The sequence below is a fragment of the Nesoenas mayeri genome (genome assembly GCF_963082525.1).
Source record: "Nesoenas mayeri genome assembly, chromosome: 6".
Lineage (NCBI taxonomy): Eukaryota > Metazoa > Chordata > Aves > Columbiformes > Columbidae > Nesoenas > Nesoenas mayeri.
In genome coordinates, this window is record NC_137545.1 from 1,711,032 (window position 1) to 1,734,621 (window position 23,590).

The 23,590-nt window shown below is 39.3% G+C and overlaps 1 protein-coding gene across 1 annotated transcript in view; it reads left to right on the top strand.

Moving 5' to 3' along the window:
* PGAP1 (post-GPI attachment to proteins inositol deacylase 1) overlaps positions 1-21,684 on the top strand; it is a 28,400-nt gene extending 6,716 nt beyond the window's left edge. Inside the window, exons 5-27 of the mRNA XM_080347223.1 lie at positions 818-978; positions 3,721-3,773; positions 3,952-4,018; positions 6,248-6,353; positions 6,920-6,975; positions 7,060-7,143; positions 8,856-8,905; positions 9,800-9,851; positions 10,049-10,126; positions 11,003-11,078; positions 11,356-11,429; positions 11,505-11,556; positions 12,232-12,298; positions 12,757-12,865; positions 13,223-13,261; positions 13,875-13,968; positions 14,572-14,662; positions 14,869-15,066; positions 17,702-17,837; positions 18,173-18,223; positions 19,675-19,895; positions 20,234-20,338; positions 21,162-21,684. Of these exons, the coding sequence (XP_080203349.1) occupies positions 818-978; positions 3,721-3,773; positions 3,952-4,018; positions 6,248-6,353; positions 6,920-6,975; positions 7,060-7,143; positions 8,856-8,905; positions 9,800-9,851; positions 10,049-10,126; positions 11,003-11,078; positions 11,356-11,429; positions 11,505-11,556; positions 12,232-12,298; positions 12,757-12,865; positions 13,223-13,261; positions 13,875-13,968; positions 14,572-14,662; positions 14,869-15,066; positions 17,702-17,837; positions 18,173-18,223; positions 19,675-19,895; positions 20,234-20,338; positions 21,162-21,300 (2,159 nt within the window). The 3' untranslated portion in view covers positions 21,301-21,684. The remainder of the gene's footprint in view (positions 1-817; positions 979-3,720; positions 3,774-3,951; positions 4,019-6,247; positions 6,354-6,919; positions 6,976-7,059; positions 7,144-8,855; positions 8,906-9,799; positions 9,852-10,048; positions 10,127-11,002; positions 11,079-11,355; positions 11,430-11,504; positions 11,557-12,231; positions 12,299-12,756; positions 12,866-13,222; positions 13,262-13,874; positions 13,969-14,571; positions 14,663-14,868; positions 15,067-17,701; positions 17,838-18,172; positions 18,224-19,674; positions 19,896-20,233; positions 20,339-21,161) is intronic.
* The last annotated feature ends 1,906 nt before the right edge of the window (positions 21,685-23,590 follow it).

Sequence of the window (23,590 nt, forward strand, 5' to 3'; positions counted from 1 at the left end):
TTTTAGTAAGTTGAAGAGCATGTTACTAAATTTATAAGCTCTCCAGGGAATGACATTTTTCTTTCTTTTTTGTAAATCTTGACCTCGGTAATGGCTTTCTTTGTCAAATCAATTGCCTAAATAGAGTTGCTAAATTTAATGCTTGTCACACCCAAAGGTTGAGGGGGTGAGAATATTGAATATAGATATAATTAAATATTTACACAAAAGACAGATTGTATTTCCTGCTCACCTGAATAACCGTGGCATAAAAATGAATTATAATCATTATGCATATGCTATAGACTTCTTGAAAAGCTAGATTTGACTAAACTATGCTGATGAAATACGTGCTCAGTGCTAATTGTGCTGCTACATGGAGATGTAGAGTGGATTGGTGAAGGAAAGGGAATAGACATTTATTTTCATTATCCTCTGTGGCACCTGAGAGGAACAGATTCTCTTTACCTGCCAAATTTGATTTATTGTGCTTGTATGAATTGTCCTTTGTACAATTGATTGCGATGCAATGTGTCTTCCTGGCTGACTGTTTCTGGACTGTAGCTGTCCTTAAAATAAACCTGTGGTTTGCTACTTAAGTGATATATGTGCTCAGCTGATATAGAAAGTGTAAGTTTGTCTTTCCCAACTGGTCCTTCCTTGGGGTTCAAAAATACTTTTCCTTCCTTATATGAATCAAAAGTGAGAACTGGAGCTTGAATGCCTTCAGGGGGCTTACCGAAACTTTTAGTTAAATGTTTCTATAGCTTTTTTCTGTATCAAATAGACTAATGGAGAAATTGTGATTGATTTTAATAGTTAATTTATTATTTTGTAGATTTTTATACAGCTGTAAACGATCACTGGATTCTAAAGGCCCAAGATTTAAGAAATTTAACTACCCTTTCGGTGGCAGGAGGATTCAGAGATTACCAAGTTCGTTCAGGACTGGCTTTTCTACCAAGACTGAGTCAACATGACAGTGCCTTATCTGTTGTGGTAAAAAAGCAAACCTTTTTTGGGTTTTGCATGGAGCTGTGTTAGATGGCTATTTGTGTAATGTATGTATCTGTGTCTAATTATAATCTATATGTGCAGCATAGTACAACTAAATGTGAAAATGCTACATGTGAAAACACAATGTAGATAGTGTATGGTTATAAAACCATAAATAGTTGAAATAGCAGACATGAGTGTCCTCTGGAAGAGCATGTGCTGGGGTGGATTTGAGTCACCTGCCACTTGGTACTGTTTCTTCTCACTACATTCTTGCACTTTTTTAGTTTCAGAACTCGAGTTACAGAATCCCAGAGTGTCAGGGGTTGGAAGGGACCTGGAAAGCTCATCCAGTGCAATCCCCCCATGGAGCAGGAACACCCAGATGAGGTTACACAGGAAGGTGTCCAGGCGGGTTGGAATGTCTGCAGAGTAGGAGACTCCACAACTCCCCTGGGCAGCCTGGGCCAGTGTTCTGTCACCCTCACTGAGAAGACGTTTCTTCTCAAATTTAAGCGGAACCTTTTGTGTTGCAGTTTCTACCCATTGCCCCTTGTCCTATCATTGGTTGTCACCAGAAGAGCCTGGCTCCATCCTCCTGACACTCACCCTTTATATATCTGTAAACATGAATGAGGTCACCCCTCAGTGTCCTCTTGTCCAGCTCCAGAGCCCCAGCTCCCTCAGCCTTTCCTCACACGGGAGATGCTCCACTCCCTTCAACATCTTTGTTGCCCTGCGCTGGACTCTCTGCAGCAGTTCCCTGTCCTGCTGGAACTGAGGGGCCACAACTGGACACAAGATTCCAGGTGTGGTCTCACCAGGGTGGAGTAGAGGGGCAGGAGAACCTCTCTGACCTACTGACCACTCCCCTTCTAATCCACCCCAGGTACCATTGGCTTCCTGGCCACAAGGTCCCAGTGCTGGCTCGTGGTCACCCTGCTGTCCCCAGGACTCCCAGGTCCCTTTCCCCTACGCTGCTCTCTAATAGGTCATTCCCCAACTTATACTGGAACCTGGGGTTGTTCCTGCCCAGATTCAAGACTCTACACTTGCCCTTGTTATATATCATTGAATTATTCCCCACCCAGCTCTCCAGCCTGTCCAGGTCTCTGATGGCAGCACAGCCTCTGGCGTGTCAGCCACTGCTCCCAGCTTGGTGTCATCAGCAAACTTGCTGACAGTCACTCTGTTCCCTCGTCCAAATCATTGATGAATATATTGAATAACACCGGCCCCAGCACTGCCCCCTGAGGCACTGCACTGGATACAGGCCTCAACTGAACTCTGCCCCATTGACCACGACTCTCTGGCTTCTTCCCTTCAGCCAGTTCACAGTCACCTCACTCCCCGCTCATCCAGCCCGCACTCCCTCAGTTCAGCTGTGAGCATGCTGTGGGAGACTGTGTCAAATGCCTTACTCAAGTCAAGGTAGATCACGTCCACCACTCTGCCATCATCCATCCACCTCGTTATGTCCTCATAACAAGTCACTGAGGTTGGTCAAGCACGACTTCCCCTTGGTGAAGCCAATGTTGACTGCCCTTAATGACCCAAGTTTTATTTTCCTGCATTTTTACAAGAGAAGTGTATGTGCAGGCTGGACCCTTCTTCTTATATTTATTATTTTTCAAAAAAACTAGTAATAGAAAGATCTGCTGGATCATCATGTCCAACCTTCTGCTTTTGCAGGTGTTTATCTCCCTCCAAAATTAATCAAGCAATATCATAAAAGTAGTTAGGTTTGTCATTCCATCCCTATGCCATCAACCTGTTCCCAACATGGAAGAAGCTGGAAAACGCTCCTTTAGCAGGAAGAAAATTTGTAATTTCCAACTTCCATTCACAGCTTTTAAATGTTTTTTTTTTTCTGACATCAGCTTGAAGTGTTCTCTGAAATAGTTGTTATTCCCAGTCTATTGTATGGAAAGCTGTCTATAAATAGTCTCAGCTCTGGTTCTGCTAGGCTAAGAAGATTAACTGCATTGCCTTTGTCCTAGTAACCCTGCTCTGCATCTGCTCTACTTTCATTTCTCTTGAGTGTTGATGACCAGAATTTTGGGAGAGATCTCATGTAGTGGTACCAGTTCTTTCTCGTCTCTCTCATGTCTCCTTAGTTTATGGGTTTTGGGGGTTTTGGTTTGTTTTGTGGGTTGTATTGTTGTGGTTTTGTTTTTATTTTATTCTTTTTCCTGCCTGTAATGCAGCAATAGTTCATAGTGTACTTGAATTGAGTTTGTACAACTAGGTGATGAGCTCCTTTTATGGAAGGCGTTTTGGATATTACTAGTCTGTAAAATGCAATACACCTATACAAACAAATAGCTTCAGTTCTTTCTGCATGGTCTTCTGATGCTCCTTTCTGTTGAGGATGCCTTTGATTTTCCAGCGGCGACTTTCATTGGCATGCTTCTATTCTTGTGTGCCGGGATCACTTATCAAAGTAGTAAGAGTAGTCACAGAAGCAGTCTTTGAAGAAATTTTTGGTAGGTTTCCTCCATACCATTATTTGCCCTTTCACCGTCTGTCTCTGCTGTCTAACATAGAACTTGGTCATTTTGTTTTACAAGTCCTGTTTTACAAGTGTTTCAGCACTTACAAGGTTTTTGACTGCAGAATTCATTCGATTATACCCTAGTCCCTAACACCAATAATTGAGAAAATTTGTTTAAATAAGGGGGGAAGGCTTGCCTAGAATTTTAAAATGGTGAATACTAATAAAATCTTTTTTCCTTCTGCAAACAGAGCTCAGCGGTGCCTAGAGCTTGGGCCTCAACAGACCATCTCTCTATAGTCTGGTAAGTTAATGGAACAAAGGTTAATTGACTCACTGTACATCCCTCTGTTCTCTGCTCTTATCACATTATACAGGGATTTAACTTCAGCATAATATGATGATGATGATGTATTTTCTAATAATTTTTATTTCCTGGATATTGCCTTTTGAGGTTTAGTTTTACTTATTCTGTTTTCTAGGTGCAAAGAATTGATCCTGGCTACCATTAGAGCTTTTTTTGATCTTATAGATGAAGACACAAGACAGGTTAGTATATGTGATCTCCTTTATATCACACTTTCTTCATCCATCCCATAATACTTAATCAGGACCAATATCACCCTATTACACAGAAAACTCCTTTTTGCTTTTTCTAAGTCATGCTGAGAAAATTGTTGCTCTTTTGTACCACTCTCAGCGTCAAAAATTTCTTCCCATGGCTTTGTGTTGTTTGATCAATGTGTCAGAAATAATTAGGTGTGAAGTCAGTTTTTATTATTGACTGCTTGGTGCTTTGTAGCTGTGGTGTGAACTGAGCTTTTCTTCCATAATGCAGCAGGTTTAGCTGACCTTGCACCAGGATAAAGACATTTTCTAGCTGTGTAGCTTTGGATGTGACCTCTCCATGCGTTTTCTATTCACCTTCTCAGACTAGTATATAAGAGAGTGAAAAACTGCGATAGTTTAACTCGGACATAGTACTCGTTGAACTCTCCCATGTGTCATCATAGTGGCCAGCACATATTTGTGGTGTTCTTTTGCAAATAGCACTTATAAAACCAGGACGCAAGTAAAATACTAGTGTATTTGTTTACCTCCAGCTACTATTATTTATTGTTTTTCTAGATAAATATCCTGCATCTTCCTTTTTGAAAACTGTTGGAGAAATCACCCATTGTGCTCTGTTCTCTTTCTGAAATGTTACGCAGCAATAAGCATGTATTGGAATTGAGATCCAAGAGGTTGAAAAGATGGACTAGGAAGGTTTCCAGGTGTTCTTTTTCAGGCTGTTTGGAGCAGACATCTCTAGTTTCTTAGGTGTACTCACTTCAGTGTGTGATTTAGAGAGACAAAAAGAGGATACAGTTTTTCTGTAGCTGACTGGCAGTGTGTGGAAGGATAGAACTTTTCAGAAATCACTTACACTGGACACAATTTTGAAAAGCTGAATAGACAAAAATAAGTTCTGGAAATGTGATTTTGAAATAAAAACCCTAACCAGCCAACCAAATGACAAACGCCAAACAAGCACCAAAAAACCCCACAGACCCAAACAAAAGCAAATCCCAGTGTATCACACACACAGTATCACAGTATGTTTGGGATTGGAAGGGACCTCAGAAGATCATCCAGTGCAATCCCCCTGCCGGAGCAGGAACGCCCAGGTGAGGTCACACAGGAACATGTCCAGGTGGGTTTTGAATGTCTGCAGAGAAGGAGACTCCACAACCCCCCTGGGCAGCCTGGGCCAGTGTCTGTCACCCTCACTGAGAAGAAGTTTCTTCTCAAATTTAAGTGGAACCTCTTGTGTTGCAGCTTGATCCCATTACCCCTTGTCCTATCATTGTTTGCCACCGAGAAGAGCCTGGCTCCATCCTCATGGCACTCACCTTTTATATACTTATAGACATTAATAAGGTCCCCCCTTAGCCTCCTCTTCTCCAAACTAGAGACCCAGCTCCCTCAGCCTTTCTTCATAAGGGAGATGCACCAGTCCCTTAATCATATTTGTTGCCCTGTGCTGGACTCTCTCCAGCAATTCCCTGTCCTTCCAGAACTGAGGGGCCACAACTGGACACAAGATTCCAGATGTGGTCTCACCAGGGCAGAGTAGAGGGGAAGGAGAACCTCTCTGACCTACTGACCACCCCTGTTCTAACCCACCCCAGGTCCCATTGGCTTCCTGGCCACAAGGGCCCAGTGCTGGCTCATGGTCACCCTGCTGTCCCCAGGACGCCCAAGTCCCTTTCCCCTACGCTGCTCTCTAATAGGTCATTCCCCAACTTACACTGGAACCTGGGGTTGTTCCTGCCCAGGTACAGATCTCTACACTTTCCCTTGTTAAACTTCATCAGGTTAGTCCTACAGCTTTGGCTGCTTGAAATATCAAGAAGCGATGTAGTAAGCTGGATTCAGGACCTCAGACTAGTAAATATAAATGTGAGAATTTTTCCTAAACTTTGGCATAAGTGTGTCACTTCAGGAAAAATGTGTATATGTATATAAAGTAAGTTTAATAGAATGGTTTCCTTGTGTTTGAAGAGTAGGCAAGGATATAAAACTGCTAATAGTTTTAACTATGTTTTATAATGTGACTTTCTGCATTGCAGTGATTGACTGTTGATGGCACTTTATTTATTCAGATAACTGAATTTAGAACATAATGTGTACCATGTCTTCTAATAATCTCTCATGCTTTCTGTCACCCCTGTGACATCATGTGATGATTGTAAATCACACAAATTGATAAAATTTGGCAGTGTTCTTTTTTTGTAGATAACTGAGGATCCAAAGAAGAGAATGTCTGTACTGAAGCACCACTTCGTGAGACACCCTGCCAAGATATTTGAGGAAAATCCTGAAGCTTTTACGGAACTCACAGGTGTGCAGCAGTTTCCTTTTGAACGGGATTCTTGCATGACAATTTGCAGTGTTTGTGTCTCTGATCTCTTCGTTATTCTGTCTTGTTCTTTTTCTGCAGACATACCTTTAAACACCTATTGTTTTCTTGTATGTGTTACTCACTACTTCATTGTTGACTTGCTTCTACACAAGTTTCTGTATTAGTTTTCTTAAAAGACTGACAGGAGCAAAGATTCGGGCTGTTTCTAATGTTACCTCAACTTTAATCAGCCACCCTTAATTACATTAGTATCATTCAGTTTCTCGTTTTGTTGCCTTGAGAGCTTTGTTTCAAGATCCATAGGGTTTTTATTTCACAGTTAATATGCAGTACTTGGACTCTAGGGTTTTGCTGTTTCCTGTGTAGCTGATAACTGTTGTGTGTAATTTTAAGCAGTAGCAATCCTGAGTGCGATGAAAGCTTATAAAGTTTACAGGTGCTTACAGATAAGAGGTCAGACCTTGGCCACAGGTAAAGGGTATGATTTTTGGAGATAAGGATGATAGTTCCTGCAGTGTGGCATGTAAAAACATATTTATTTTTAGGAGCTTTCACATGGATTACAGTCAAAGCCTCGAAATGGACTTACTCAGTTTACAATGTAAGTAGCAATTTTTCCTGATTGTGTTTTTTGGCCTTTTATTTTAATTCCCTCGTGAGCATTTTTTTTTCTCTTTCTTTTAAGGATTCTGATGGAAAGTATTTCACATTTCCTCTTGCAAGCCACAGAAAATCATCCAGTCACGTTTACTGTGAAAACAGTATGTTGGTGAGAAAATACTACTTTAATGTCTGGAGTTTGTTTATAAAATTGCGTTGGTTTAGTTTAGATTTGCTGCAGTTTTAAGACAGTTTAACAGACACTTCTTGCAATTACTGACATCCTTTTATATTCACAGACAAATACGTTGTAATAGATATACTTCTTTTAGTGTGTCACAGTGTTCAAAGTCTGAAACCTTCAATGCCACCTGAGTGTTTTATTTTTGATTCTCTTCTGGTTAGCTCTATATTACTTTCTCCTTTAATTTAGTACCAGTGTGTATTGAGCATTTTGAATGAAGACATTATTGTTAATGCTGCCAGGATTTGGGTATATGTCTAATTGGGGAAAGCTCTTTATAGGTCTGCTTTCCTATGATAAAATTTGAATAAGCCTGAAAGGCTACAGAGATGTTCCACTAAGCAGTGGAAGCGAATAGAAGCCACATGAGACAACAGCACCTTTCCACTTGTCTCCTATTGAGAGAAGAGACGATAATGTGCATTTCTTGAATTTTTAACTCAAGACACATAAATTCAACCAAAATGTTTTTGAAATATTTTTCACATTCTTTTTTGGCAAACTGGAGATGGATAAATATGCTTTTCAGAATGATGTGTTTTAGCTTAGTGGCAAGAAAATTGAGATGCTTTGCTGATCCATCCTGCCTGTCCCTCCCAAAGAAGAGATTCATTCCGCGGTTGTGAAAGGAGATTATATATTCCCAGTGCTTTTGTAATTGTCCTTCCCAGTAGCACTTTCAATATTTACGCATTGTTGTGGTCTTAGTTGGGCTTTAATAGGGTAATTTTGCCTTTGTTATAATATGTTAAAGACAGGACAAGTGCTGCTTGAGGAGCAGGAGGTACAGAACAGTGCCCGAGATATTTGCATCATGGTGCTATCGCTTCAGAACACTGAAATTCTCAGGGGAGCAGTAGAACGTTAAAAATCTAAAGTATTCTTCAACTACTTCAGATAATACCTTGAAACATTTATTTTAGTTAGTAAAGATTATTAAAATTGAATCTTGCATCATATGTAAGGCAGATATTTTTTTGAAGAGAAACAATGAAAGTCTGTTTGCTTAACCTTGGATCTGTTTTTAGAAAGTGTATTGATCCATCACCAGAAAAGGTGGCAAATGGAAGTTACTTAAAATGGTTCCTAGAAACCACCACCTTTCACTCTTAGGCTTCACCTTTCTGACCTTGTAAATGTAATTCCTGATTATGATATATCTGATATTATGATTATGATATCAGACTTTTAATGGAGGTTGTCACTTGCTGTTAACAGAGGGGTCTGACTTCATTGTGAAATGGAGAAGAAGAAGTTGGTGGATGTCTTTCATTATAAATAAAGGAGGAAATCTGAGAGTCGCTGCTTATACCATCATCTTTGATTTTACACTTCAGCATTTGACATCTTTCTGAGAGTTTGGTCACTCTAGTGATAGCTACTGCAGAGACACTTAAGAAAAAGGGAGTGAGATGGAGCTTTTTTTCTCTTTAGTAAGTTAATTGCACCAAGGTCCTGCTGTCAGAGGATTTTTAGAATGGTTGCTGACATCTGGTGTACTGAAACAGCTTATAGACATTTTGGAGATTATGAGCATTAACTCCTGCATTGTTTGTAGTAAAGATTTGCTTTTTTTAGTGTATTTATAAATACATTCACATATAGCTAATGTACTGTTTTATGGTATTGATTTACAGGACACAAGTAGCTGGATTTATGGCTGTATGAACAGTAATTCATCAATGTGGTGAGTATAAACAGTTCCCGTTCTTTATTCAAATGGATCTTGGGAGACTACATTTGAATTCAAAGCATATGAAATATCCTTCTCCCTAGGAAGGGATTGGGAAGAAAAGTAGAATTCTTACTGTGAGTAATTCATGCACATCAAGAAAGCAGGCAAGAATAGTTTTTCTCCAAATTACTGCATGAATGCAGAATAAAATAGCTGAATTTTTTTCTTCTTTAAGCTATATTTGTGACTTTCATAGCAGTGAAGAGTCGCTCCTGTTGCTCTCTTGCAGACAATACTGCTGCCTAAAACCTCCTCTAATAATAATAATAGTGGTTTTCCTGCGGACTGCGTGTCCCAAGGCTGTGTAACACTATTTATATATCCTGGTATTTGAAAAATCATAACTTAAAATGACTGAACGTGTTGCAGTTCAGTGTGTTAAGTACACACTGGTTTAGAACTGGTGCAAGCTAATAATGTTTGTGTTTGATATGGTAAGTTTTAGATGTTCCCATAGGAAAAAATGGTACTTTTGATGTTTAAAAGATGCTAGTAAAACTGTGTGTTAATTCACTGCCAGTGCTGTTTTAGCTCATTAAGAGTTTTCATTATGTGTCTGAAGTTGCATGGCTAATAACTGCTCAATGCTGTGTGTATGACAAAACTAGAGCTGGGCTTAATTTTGGCGTTTTTTTGCAAAAAACCCACAAAATTTGCAGTATCTGAAATGATTACAGTTTGATAAATTACTTTGGTACTAGCTGCAGTAGACCCAGACTTGTTCTCAATTTAAAATCACGTGAATCCAGGTAGAGAGGGAGAAAAGCTGGCATGTTAATCTACTGCCGTGTTGAAGTGACTGCATAATGAATATGTTCATCCTTTAATGTTGATGAATTTTTACAGCCTGGAAGCTACTGATTTATCCTGGAGAGCTGAGTTACTTCCAACCACCAAGGTGAGTATTGTACGTGGCTTGTACGAGGGTGGGGTGGTTACATATCAAAGGAGAAGGATCCATTCTGTTCACAGCGTTGGAACACACAGTTGTATTCCAGAGGAAAGGGCCAAGAGGGGGACATCTGGACTCTGGCACGGGGCAAAGTAAAGGGTATATTCAATAATGGCTTTTCTGGTTCTTTTGGGTTTTTTTAGGTTGTAATACTGAAACTTCAGGATTATCCTTCTTTGTCCCACATCGTCATTCAGGTGCCACCCACAGCTGGCAATAAGGTAAAAAAAAAAAAGGAAAAAAGGGCAGAAATTGCTTGCTTAGCGTGTCTATAGCTTTCAGATGCTATGATGGAAGGAAAAGGAAGCGTATTAGTTACTTGGAGAAACAATAAACTCAAGGCCCCTCAGGATCCCAGTAAGAGGAACCCTTGCAGTGAATGTCAGCAGACTCTGGATTACGCAGCTGGGCCTGGCAGGCCTTTGTAGTTTGACCTGAAAATGGCAGAACACTGAACTGGAATTTAAAGTCTAAGGAGATCCGACATTCCTTTCTGCGACACAAATACAGTCTCTGTGGTATAATCATGATGTAAGAAATTATTCACAGCTGAAGGGATTATAATGCTCGTCTATGAGTGTATCTTCAGATAGTTGTGACAGAGACATCTTGCAGTTAAATTAGTAATATATGGCGTTCTAGATAAGCAAAGACAGACGAGATCACCTGTGAAATGTTACCTGCTACACTGCAGTACAGAGTTAAATCCTGGAGACTACTTGTATAAAGTAAACAAATACTGGATTTACAGTGGGATGGGAAATAATTCTCCAGGGAACTAAATACTTACTAGAGATGGTGCAACTCACACCTGCTGGATACTTCGCTTTGCTTTTGAATGATTAAACTTCAGGAGACAAACTAAAGATTCTTTTTGCTTAGGAAATTGTATCTAGAGTCTAAACAAGTCACTCTCCTTTGCAACACCCCCTCAAAAAAGAGATGTAGCTGAGAAGGAGGGATGTGAACGGGATTCTAGTTCTTGTAAGCTATTTTAATAGCCTTTTGGACACTGTTGCGAATGTGTGAGAGCAAAGTGCAAAGGCTTTATCGTCTTGCGCTTGGTTTAGATTTGTATTTAATATCCTGAATTGCAGTATACTTTGGACTGTGAATTCTTCCAAGAGGATTCCAGAACGGTACAGCTTCCTGTAACACATCTTTTTTCATTTGGTAAGTATAGCTTGTTACTTTTGGGGAAAAAAAAACCAATGGAAAACTAATGTTATCAACATTTGGATAATAAATTTGTCTAATGGTCAGGGGAGTTTTTTGGGGGTTGTTTTTGCTAAAGCTAACACTGCTCTTGTTAGTAACAGGCAAATAAGAAATGTGGGGGTTTTGACAATCAGATCTAGAAGCATAAATATCCTTAAAAAAATTAATCTGAAGATGTAGTGAGTTCTCAAATAATTTTATCTAATATGTGAAAATAATACATCCCTTACAGGGCTTTCTTCAAGCAAAATTGTATTAAATTCAACTGGCTTACTTTATAATGTGCAGCTCCAGCACTTTAACCAAGTAAGAACACTACTTGATTTTTGAAGCTAATGTAACCGTTGTTTGGAGAACGTGATTTTTTTTTCTATGTTGTAGATATATCAAGCATTCAAAATTCATGTAGAGAGCCACTGCCAGTCACTCAAAGGTAAAATTAAGTCTTCTAAAGTATAAATTTCTAAAACAAAGCTTGTTGAAAATTCCCAAGACTGAAGTTGGTGGAAACAAAAGTCCACTCACGCAATGGGCAGAACTGTTACAATCTGCTCAAATGTCTCTGCTAATACCTCTCACTTGCCACTTTTTGCTAAGGACAACTCAAGGAATATGTGGAGTTAGTCCGCAGATGTTTGGTTTTCATACTTCCCAGCAAAGGGAAGTTCAGCTTCCAGCGGGATATTCTGCATTTTTCTCCAGAGTAGCACATTTGGTTAGGATTTCTATTTGTTAATTATGGGACTCAAATGTGAATGTTGAGCTACATGAGCCTCAACAGAATGGGGTGCTAAAGGACTTTGTTTCCAAAAAAAAAAAGTCATGAATTTAGTATCTTGAGTTTACAGCTGTGCCTTGAAAACCAGTTTTCTCATAACTGTCCTGCCTTTAAACCTTGATTTCTTTTGGTCTGTTCTGTAACAGCATGTGTTAAAAAATGTAACTTTTATTTAATATTAACTACACTGATCTGCATTGCAGTGTCAATTGCCCAGGGATACTCTATAGTGATCCACATGCCACTTTCCTTTTAGTTGCGTTTTAGTTTTTCGAGACAGTTGCCACATTGTGTTCTTAATTAACTTTATTTAATTATCTTCCATTTCAGAAAGGAAACCTAATGTTTACAGACTTCATATACCCTGGTCACATGAAGACTCAATAATTGTAGCAAAGTAAGGACTTTAACGATTATAATTTGCTTCTTGATATGTTTTTGAAGAATGTTTGCATCCTGTTGTGGTAAAATTCCTGATATGAGACAGTTTCATCCATCTTAAGGGTTTGGCTTCTGCATCTCTTCCTCATTTATCTTTCTGCTGTTGTTCACAAAGTTGTTTTGACTTTTCCTTAGAATAAGAATTTATACGAATTGTTTGCTTAATAGTTGTCACTAATTTGCTTGCCTGCTTTTCTAAGTACTGTTACCCTGGTAGTTCAGAGGACAGGGGATGAAGAACGTTACTTAGTTCTTTGCAATACGAAAAACAAGTTCATTTTGCCATTTCAGTCATAGCTTGTGGTGACACTTGGTGTCCTAGTTCTGCTTTGTGTGTGCCTGTCAAAGACTTAAGTCATGTTTGGCTTTTTCTGATTATAAGGACAACGATTACCAATTAAGTTGCTGTTTCAGAGTTCCGTCTCTTACTGAGATTTCTGCAAAACTGCACATTGCTCGGCCTCAAAATGACAGCAGGGTTCCAGAGCTAAATATTTACTCTTCCTCAGACTGTCAGTATGAAGTGAGTAATGCGCATTTATTTTATAGCTATTTTGCATTGCTGTATAATTTTGGCATAATTCGGTCTTTTAAAACATGTAGCTAATTAATCAAAATAAATACTAAGCAAATGTAAAGGGTGGTCTGTTTGGCCTTTAAGATGTAGTGCATGTTACAAATACTTTGCAACAGCGGGAGTAATGTTGAAAATTGAGCTTTCATTTCTGAGAACAACTATAAGGTATTTGTAATAAACTGTTGCACATTTTAGTTATGGGATTGCTGTATTCTAATACTTAAATTGGCTTCTTAAGAACGAAAGACTTTTTATATGTGCTTACAGTTGTATAAAATAATAAAATACTTGTTTTTTATCGAGGTAATTCTGCAGACATCACTTACACAGATTCTTGGGCAAGTAAGAAAACTTTCTAGTACTAGATCGGTTTTTATGTCCGTAGCATCCACAGAAGTTTTCCCGTCTTCCCTTCTCTCCTCTGGCACTTAATGTTCCACCCTGATGCTGAGAGGAACACTATGCAATGATCATTGAAAACTTGTGTATTAATCAGATATCTCGTCATGACTTGGGACAGTGGAAGCCGATTAAAACACGGATGAAATTGCTTCCAAAAATTCTGTACCCGGAAGCATATGTGACTATATGCAGGTTTTGCTTGGAAAGCAGCTTTTTAATTTTTTAATTTATTTTACTGAAGCATCATTAACATGCTGCTGTATTCTTTTAATGCTTTTCTTGACTGGAAAAAATGCATTCATTAAGAATTTGGTCATTTATCAAAACACTTTTGATTCGCCATTTATGAGAAATCTGAGTATTTTCTACATGTAACGTTAATTGCTGCTGGTGGTTATCAAATACTTATGCATGAAAAGAAGAAGCTATTTGAATCTTACAAGACGAATTTTCCAATCACATTATTGTGCCAGCTTGAGGATAATATTTGTGTGTATTTTAAATATTTTTATATATGTAAATTTGAAGTTATCCTTATATCCTCATCTTTCAGATAATAAGGTTCCATGCTGGTGCTCTTCCTGCCTATGTTGTTTCTAATATTCTTCTTACCTATGGAGGACAACTGAGCACATGGATATCAACAGGTAGCTTTCTATCATTATTTTTTTAATCCAATATCTGTTGAAATACTACTTGTGAATTTTTTAAGCCAAGTGTCATTGAAGTTGTGCAGGTACTTGCATCTATGCTCTTGAGTTTCGATGTGGGTAGTGTGGTAGCAGAACATTTCCTTGTTATTTTATTCTTCACTCCCTTCTTTGTGAATGATTGATGTCACACAACATCTTGGAATTAATAGAAGTCTACCTAAAAATACATCTAAAAGTTTAAAATATATTGTTAATATGCACAAGCACTTTATTTCTTGCATGAGGATGAATTTTGCAGACTTTTAGACATCTCTTCAGATAAAAAGGCATTTTGTTTAAATTCAGGTGGCGTTTGTAATAAACTCTCTACTCTTTCTAGAAGCTTTTCTGACCTATTACCTGAATATGAGTGATTAAGGGCCAATTAAGGGCCTTGCTGATGAAGTATGCTGACTTACTGGACTGTTATAAGACAAGGGTGTCTTGTTTTAAAGTGAACTTTGAAACCTTTGTCTGAATTTGCTTTTTGTTGTGGATTTTCTCTGTTAAATTCATGACAAAATAATAACTGTAGATGCTTTCTGTTCTTGATTCTAGGCCAGTGTCCAGACTTTACGCTTGAACTAGTTAGGACAGCTAAACCCTACAAAGTAGAACCTCTTATAAGCGTCGTTGTGTTTCTGCAGGGGTGAGTTTGCATATCTTATCTATTTCTGTACAACAGTTTCCTAACCAGAAGTTTCAGTAAAGCTGTTGGTTATTTTATCCATAGTTGTTGTGAACACCTGACTGTGATTTCCGTTGAGAGGCTGTAGTAGGAGGCGCAGTTGATATATATCTTTCTGTAACGGCGGTTGAAAGTGATAAATAATACTGCTTTCATGTTTTTGGCAGGTTTAACTGCTTTAGAGAAATATGGGAATCACTGTCGCTGCCGGAGGTGGATGCAGCTGCTCTGAGTAGTCAGGACACATGGTTCCCCCTTGTGTCCCTGATTCTCTTTCTTTTTGGGACAGGCATTGCCTACTGGAGTGGAGTATTTTTCTCGATATCTCTGAGACTCTTCTCTTCATTATGGTTCACTCTGATTAGGTAAAACAACATTATGCTGTATAATTATGCTCTTCTAGATGGCTGTGACCCTAACGGTTTTTTCTGTTTGCTTCAGTGTCAATGCTTGGGCAGACTAAATACTGCAATATAAATGGTTTAGGCATCTCAGTTTATCCGTGTTAAGTACTAATGAAGTATGAGGATTGCCTCGTGTTCCTTATTCCATGTCTCTGAAAGGGAAAAGAAATGGCTTTCTTGTTTCCTTTGCCAGCTGTTATGAAGCTTTTCGGTTTGTTTTTGAGAAAGGTTCTTGGGGAAAAGAAAGCACCTGGACTATTCCCTTTTCAGCAGCTCAAAAAATAAATGTCTATATTTACAAAAGAAGCGATAAGCATTGCAATAGTTCATATTATTCATATTGGATAAACTGCATTGAAGAATTTAAACAGGTTTGTAAAACAAAAACTTCTTGGATGTTAATTTCTCCCTACAAGACCGATTAATTTTATAGATTTAGGAGCACTGGAATGTTTTTTGCTTGTAGAGATGAGTATTCAAATATGAAAGGGGTTTTTAAAAAAGCAAGGAGGATAAAAGGATTTTGAAGGGGTAAATGAGTAAATTGGGTAAGATGCTTAGCTGTTGGAATGGTTGGACAGTTCCCATGCTGATAACAGTCCTCAGCTAGATTTGAGCCAGCTCTCTGTCTCCAGAAAGTTGGGTGGGATGCTCTTTATTCAGAAAATAGCCAGTAAATGGATATTTAAAAATCCATCCCTAGTGGTTTTGGTCTTATTCTACCAAATATCAAATGTCGTATCAGCTATTTCTTCTCAACAATCTTTTTTTTTTTTGTTACAGTGGATGCTCAGAAAAGTTAGTATTAGTTTTTAAGTGATGAACTTCTAAGTTTTGAAACTACACTTAGTAAAATTTAAAGGGGTTTAGCTCCATTCATACCCTTTTCATTAGCACATTTTATTTCCTGCAAGCACTGAGAATGTCTTGGGCAGAGGCAGGAAAATCACAGAATCCCAGAATGTCAGGGATTGGAAGGGACCTGGAAAGCTCATCCAGTGCAATCCCCCCATGGAGCAGGAACACCCAGATGAGGTTACACAGGAAGGTGTCCAGGCGGGTTGGAATGTCTGCAGAGTAGGAGACTCCACAACCCCCCTGGGCAGCCTGGGCCAGGCTCTGACACCCTTACTGAAAAGAAGTTCTTCTCGTATTTAAGTGGAACCTCCTGCGTTCCAGTTTGCACCCAGTGCCCCTTGTCCTCTCATTGGTTGTCACTGAGAAGAGCCTGGCTCCATCCTCCTGACACTCACCCTTTATATATCTGTAAATGTTAATGAGGTCACCCCTCAGTGTCCTCTTGTCCAGCTCCAGAGCCCCAGCTCCCTCAGCCTTTCCTCACACAGGAGATGCTCCATTCCTTTCAGCATCTTGGTGGCTGCGCTGGACTCTCTGCAGCAGTTCCCTGTCCTGCTGGAACTGAGGGGCCACAACTGGACACAAGATTCCAGGTGTGGTCTCCCCAGGGCAGAGCAGAGGGGCAGGAGAATCTCTCTGACCTACTGACCACCCCCTTCTAACCCACCCCAGGTCCCATTGGCTTCCTGGCCACAAGGGCCCAGTGCTGGCTCATGGTCATCCTGCTGTCCCCAGGACCCCCAGGTCCCTTTCCCCTACGCTGCTCTCTAATAGGTCATTCCCCAACTTACACTGGAACCTGGGCTTGTTCCTGCCCAGATTCAAGACTCTACACTGCCATCATCCATCCATCCATCTTGTTATGTCCTCATAAAAGTCACTGAGGTTGGTCAAGCTCGACTTCCCCTTGGTGAAGCCATGTTGACTGCCCCTAATGACCCTCTTATCCCTGAAATGCCTAGAGATGGCACCAAGGATAATCAGACTTTGTGTGCCTGCCTGTAAGTCAGCCGGTTCACTTTGAAATTCTAGTGCCTTACACAGGCTCCCATCTCATCCTGAATTTATTGACAAAAAGAAATTTTCATAAATCTCTCTGAAGTAGATAGTATTGACCTTTGCTCAGTGTTCTGAAATGATCTGGTAACGGCCAGCAGCAAAGAATTTTTCTGTGGAATTCTTTGTTCTTCCCGACTAGCCGCCTTTTTGTGGTTATTCTCTACATTTGTTGCAAAGGCTTTTAAAATTGTATTTTCCAAACAATGCTTTTTCTGTTTTCCATGTCTGTTTTACTACTGGCACATCCCATGAATGTACCAGAAGTACTGACCTTTTCATAGTTGTGTTGCACTTGCTCCCACCCCATTCCCCTCGTCACACCTCAGCTCATCTTTGCAGTTTCAGATTCATACTCATCTCTTAGTCCTATCAGCTAGAATCCAGGTACTTAAAATAAGCTTTTTTGTGTTTCTCGGACTGAGCGAGCAGAAATTCCTGTCTGGGAAGAATGTACGATTGGTTTGCCAGTTGATTTGATAAGAAAGGTGGGTTTTTTTGCAAAGTAGCTTATGTAGTAATTGGTATGTATGTTCAAATGTGTCCTTATTTTTCCAGTGTTTAATCAATATTCAGGAGCAATTTATTCTTTCCAGTCATTCACAAAACAGATTTAGTCTTTGATCACTGTAGTTATGATGTTGTTACAAGAGTATAACAGCAGTTTTGTCTCTTTATTTAGACCTACTGTACGTCGAAGAGATACCAAGTTGCTGACACCCAGAGGACTCTGCGGGGTGTTATCTCTTGCTTTGGTCAGCTGGACCACTTGCGGTGCATTTGCTGTAGTCATTATTTACCTTCAATACTGGTTTAAGGTACTGAAAGGCCAAACATGTTTCATTTATAACTGAATTCAAAATTTTCTATGCTTTGAATTAACCCCATGTTAAAAGCAAAAATACAAGTTACCATTTTTCATACTTAAATGTTATTATTCACATACTTGAAATAATACGTCTTTTTTTGAACTTACCAGACTCTAACAATCTTGTAAACTTCAGAATTATTTTGTTCTTCTGACAATGTTTCTTACAAAAGAAAGGTGCAGTCCCATATGTCCACTATAATCACTGTCCGCTATCATTTTCTCATATACTGCAGCTTTTGTGTAAAGAAACATTACTAAAAAATTAAACTGTCTGTCTTACAGGTTATAAAACTACATGTGAATGTAAGAGCAGAACAAAACATGCTTAATGGGGTAAGTGTTTTCCAGTTCAAAACTGTGACCAAAAGCTGTTTGGCAAACCTATGCATTATGAATTGTTATTGACTTGGTAGCACGAGGTTGTACTGTGATGAGCGGATGGCTGTAGTTTAATTATTGTGTACATGAGGCAAAAGAAAAGCCAGGACGTGAGAAGCCTGTTCATCACATATGAACATTGCATTCGCTCTTCAAGATCACTGCAATGTGAACTTGTCTGAGGTACATTTAAGAAGAGAAGTGAGTCTCGAATACACACGGAACAATAGTTTTTGTCTGAATTCTGGTATTTGACTATGCATGCCTTATCTGAAGAAATAAATTTAATTTCTAGATAATAATCTATACTACAGGTAAATCTATACTACAGTTGCGTTAGCTCCTGTATCTTTTCCTGTGAATTATCATCTCTCATTTTCACCCACATGCTTTATTACTTGTTTTATTCTGTTCTTTCTCCATGCAGGAACTCCATTTCTTATTGCTGCATCAGTGTCAGGGCATCTCCACTCTCCATTCTTTTCTTACAAAGATTTATAAATTATTGGTGTAAGAGAACTTTCTGGTTAAATCTAGATGCTTTAAAATTGAATTACTGAACTTTGCTTTTGATGGCGTTTTGAGAGATAATTTCCAAGTTTTTTGGTTAAATCAGAGCTGGTGAACACGGAGTGGGATTATTTTAAAGGGATACACGTACTCATATTGGGTACGGCAAGTGTACACTCGCAATTCTGCGAGGGTAAATTTATAATACACTCGCAATCCTGCGAGGAGAAATACACGTGCAAATATGCATGGAATATTACACGTGTTTGTGTGGAAGCACGGGAAGAAAATACACCCACGATTCTGCGAGGGTTAATTTATACATGTGCTCGTATTGAGCATGGAAATGTGTGCAAATGTGCATAGAAGGTACGAATACGTGTGCAAATGTGCATAGAAGGTATGAATACGTGTGCAAATGTGCATAGAAGGTACGAATACGTGTGCAATCCTGCGAGGGTTAATTTTCCTCGCACACGTGGCGGCAGGGCAAGCGGAGTCTCTGTCCCAGCGGTGGTGGGCGGCAGTGGCTCAGCTCCTAACTCCATGAGGTTGCGCGCAAGGGGCACGTCTCGACGAGAAGCCCATTTTTTACAGCCTGATCAGATCTGACTGTGGGCATTCCAGAAGCTTCTCTGCACCCCCACCCTGGCTGTGGGTGCCCCTGAAGCCTCCAAACATCCCCCACACTGGCCGCGGGCGCCCAGCGGCTCCCTGGTGCCTCAGTGCTCCCTTCTCTTAATGACCCTGGCCGGGGGCTCTGGGGCCAAACAAAAGAAGCTGTTGGCCTCAAGCAGCAGAGAGAGAGGGAGATGTGTCTACTCCTTCCATATTGAAGGACGGGCTGGGGAGAGAAGAGGGTTTCCATTCTGCCACACTTTATCTTTTATTTTCAGGATTCAAACGGCTCAAAAGAAACTTCACAGAACTCCAGTAATGACACAGTCAAAAACCAGAGTTCGATCGACTGTACTTCAAAAGCAGCACAGTCTCTTCCCAACAGTACAACCGCTGAAGCTGTTAACAATCTTAAGATACATGTTACCATTCTCAATTTATTCACGTGGATTACGCTGCTCAACTTACCGTCTTTAATTTATTGGTTAAAAAATCTCAGGTAACTTCTTAAATTGCCAGTAAGGTGGAAGAATATGAAACTTTGAAGACAGTAAAAATGGAAAATGTTTGACTCTTTACATTATTAGCTACTTATAGTATCAAATACTTCTGTTAATTATAACTGTTTCTTCTATGCAGTCTGGTTTATAAGTAGGTGTTGAGTGGTCGGTGATATGCTGAAGGAAGTGATGGTTCAGAAAGGATTTAAAATCAGGCTGTGATGCCATATATATTTAATGTATGTTTGTTGTTATCAGCACACAGTTGTTCCCAACTCGGATGTTATTTGGTAGCCTCATTTAGCAAGTAACGTCCTTTTTAATCCATTTTTTGCAGGTACAGCGTTAGCCTTGATCCTGATCCATGTAGATCTACAGCTATTATCCTCATATGCATTTTGGAACTTCTCATTAATTCAAATATTTCTGAACTGAAATCAAGGTACTGTAGCCTAATCCTTAGTTGTTGTTTTCCTGCTTCTTTCTTACTACTTTAGTTTGGGGGGTGAAACTTAATTTACGCTGCGCAGACATGTAATTGTTCGGCCTACACAGAGATTCATAAACTTGTATAGTTAAAGACTGGGTAAAATGCATGCATGGTACTTGTGATTCAGGTACGTGGAGGAAATAATTGGTATTTACTACATGGACTATCACAACAATCAGTTGCATAAAGACTTCTTTAACTGGATCTTTTTTATTCACAATTCATTGAATCCTTCCAAATGGTACAAAATCTTAGTATATGTATTGTCGGGAAGTTACAAGGAAAGGAGAATTCTAAACCATTATAGCTCTGCTCTCGTAATTCCGCCTTATTGGGCATAGGTACGGAAATGTTACGTCCTTTCCAACTGGGTTAATACGTTTTGGGTGCGGGGCTTTGCTGCCATTTCTAGTTCTAATATAGAATTAGTGCCTTGTGAAAGACAACAAATAATATAACCAGTGCACTTTATCCTCTTGAGCAGTACCTGTTAACTCAAATGATCTAAACCATTCAGTCTTTCTTTGTTACAGAGAGCTTATATCTAAATTAACATAGGAGTATTTTAAAATGACATTTTATTAGCCTTTTAAAATAATTGCTCTTACTCATGCACCAGTTGTTATTGCCCATTACACCTATTTGTTCTGTTTTAAAAATTAACAAATCCTTGAAATCTATAAATTATTTTTCAAAAGAAAGCAACGTGTGGTATTTGTGTAACTTCTGCACGTGTGGCAACACAAATGGCAATTTTTTCTTTCTATTCTTACAGTAAACTGCTGAAGATCGCTGCCAAAGTTCCACTCCCTTTGTGTGTTGCAATGGTGGCCTTTGGACGACTGCATTTATACAAAGTACCCCACTTTGTCACCTTTTCCCTTCTTCTACATGTGCTGTGTTGTATTGTGTAACCCTTGGTATTACATAGGAAGAAAGGTGCAGCCTAGAAATGTATCTCTGGAGATGGGGCAGATTTCGAGAAGAAATGCCTAGAAGTAACATCCACGGAAGTTTACGTTATGTGGGAAACTGGACAGAACTGTGAATACTTCATGAAAAATTCATGGTTCTGTCCATGTTGCTTAGCAAACTTTTCGTGGTGGTTATTTCCTGCCTCTGAAATTAAGTGAATTAACCCTGTGTGTGTGTAAGCACATCAACCATATTAATGTAACACCTCATTACTCTGCCTTGGAGACACTTTGATATTTCACTATACTCCCGTGTTGAAACAGACTTTTTAAAACTCACTGTGCCATACAGTGCGTATGTTCTGAACTCTTATCTCTTGCAGGTCTAAATTATGCTGGTTAAAACTCGATACATTTCAAGCACACTGTGACTATCACAAAAACAACACAGCCAAGTAGACTTGTAATCATTTTATGCTACATTTAAAAGCTGCCACAGTTGTGTCTGGGCAAACTAGAATGTACTGCTTATATAGAACTGTTATTTTTATCAAATCGTTTGTTCAATCAGTGTGACTTGAACTTTTGTGAGATTATTGAAAGTCTTACACATTTTACTTTTTGTGAGAGTGAGAAAACAATATTCTGTGTAGCTTTCTATTCAGGAAGGATACCAGCAGATTCATAAACAATTTGCTGTAATGTTGTTTTAAAACATTGCCAGTTTTCTCTGGAATTTTGTAAATTCTGAAATTACTCTTTGTCCATATGGAGAAGGTAGACGGTGCGAGTTTCCAGTGCAGTTGCTGTACCGCACTGTTTCCAAATAGACACGCCAGGGTTTTTTTTCTCTGTTGTAAACGGAGGATCTGCTGTCTCATAATAAAAGTCAATACATGAAATGAATATGGAATAGTTCAAACACTGAAAATTCCTGCCCTGCCGTACAGTGCTAACTTCTTCACATGGACAAAGTCTTAGTAATAGTGGGAAATACTGACCATAATTATTAGTTCTGTACAAAGTATGATTTTAGTGCCTAGATGCTACAATGACTGCCATTTATAATAACGCCTAAAATAGCTATGTGTGAGGAATTCTGGCCCCTGGGTGTGCTTTTTGCCAACAGAAGGAACCTCTGTAGCCATTAGGTTAAAATGATACATTGATTCTGTGTAGAGTCTACAAATTGCTTCTGTGTTAGCTGTTGCCACTCTGTCTGAGATACTTGCTATCTTCATGTGGAAATACTAGACCAGCTCAAGCATCTTCTACAAATAGTAAGAGGAAATCTGCTACCCACAGTCAATCAAGTATGTCCTTGATATAGTAGTAGAGCCAGCCTGACCCATTAATTACATCCTATCTCATTAATCTTGCCTAAAGTGCCTCAGTTAGGTCGAGTGTGTTGTGAGGGCCAATTTATTTGAGCTGGCTGGAAAGACTTAATTCGCATAGTGACTTTCCAAAGTGAAAGAGAAATGTGAAGTAAGCACTTGTTTTGTCTGCTTACATAAGTTAGCAGTTCAAGCTCTCAGTAAGTCATTAAAACTGTTTAACTGAGTTAGGTTGTTGTAGTTAACCAAACCATGGGTGCTGTTATCAGTAACCTACGTGCTGGTGTTGTAGTCTTAACCTTTTTAAAAAAAGATTAGGTTATACACAGTGTCTGCACATCAGAAAAGTTATAGGTGTAGATGATACCTTGATGCTTTCTAACCAAATATATGCTACGGTATATGTATATAAGATAATTTGTGTGTCTAAATATACGTGTAGCTACATCACCAGTTGGTTTAACCTAGAAGTTGCTGTTCAGACATGGAAGAATAGTTTTTCTGCTTTTAAGTGGCGGTGAATGAAAGAAGGTGGCAGAACTGCACTGGGGCTGGTAAAGGCTGGCTGTAAAATGTGCAGGGTCTGATTTCTGGGGAAGGTCATTTTCCGTGGCCTTCGTGGTCCTTTTGGCTTCCTGCTGTGTTTTACTGCTGATTATGTTTTGCTATCTTAAGAGGTTCTTTATGTATGAATCCATTTGTTGAAGTCATTGGTGGAATAAAATAAGCAAAATACGGAGAGCAAGCAGTCTCTGCATGTAGTAGCTTTGATAGCTTCCAAGATCTGTCACAGTGTGAAAAGTACCGCATTACGGCAGCGGAGAGTAACGCAATTCATTTCCATTTAATGATGGAAAACACCGGAGGCAGTGTAGGCCCACTGATGAATGAGGTGCGTCCCCTGGTGACAGAAGATACAGAGAAGGCAGAGTTACTGAACGCCTTCTTTGTCT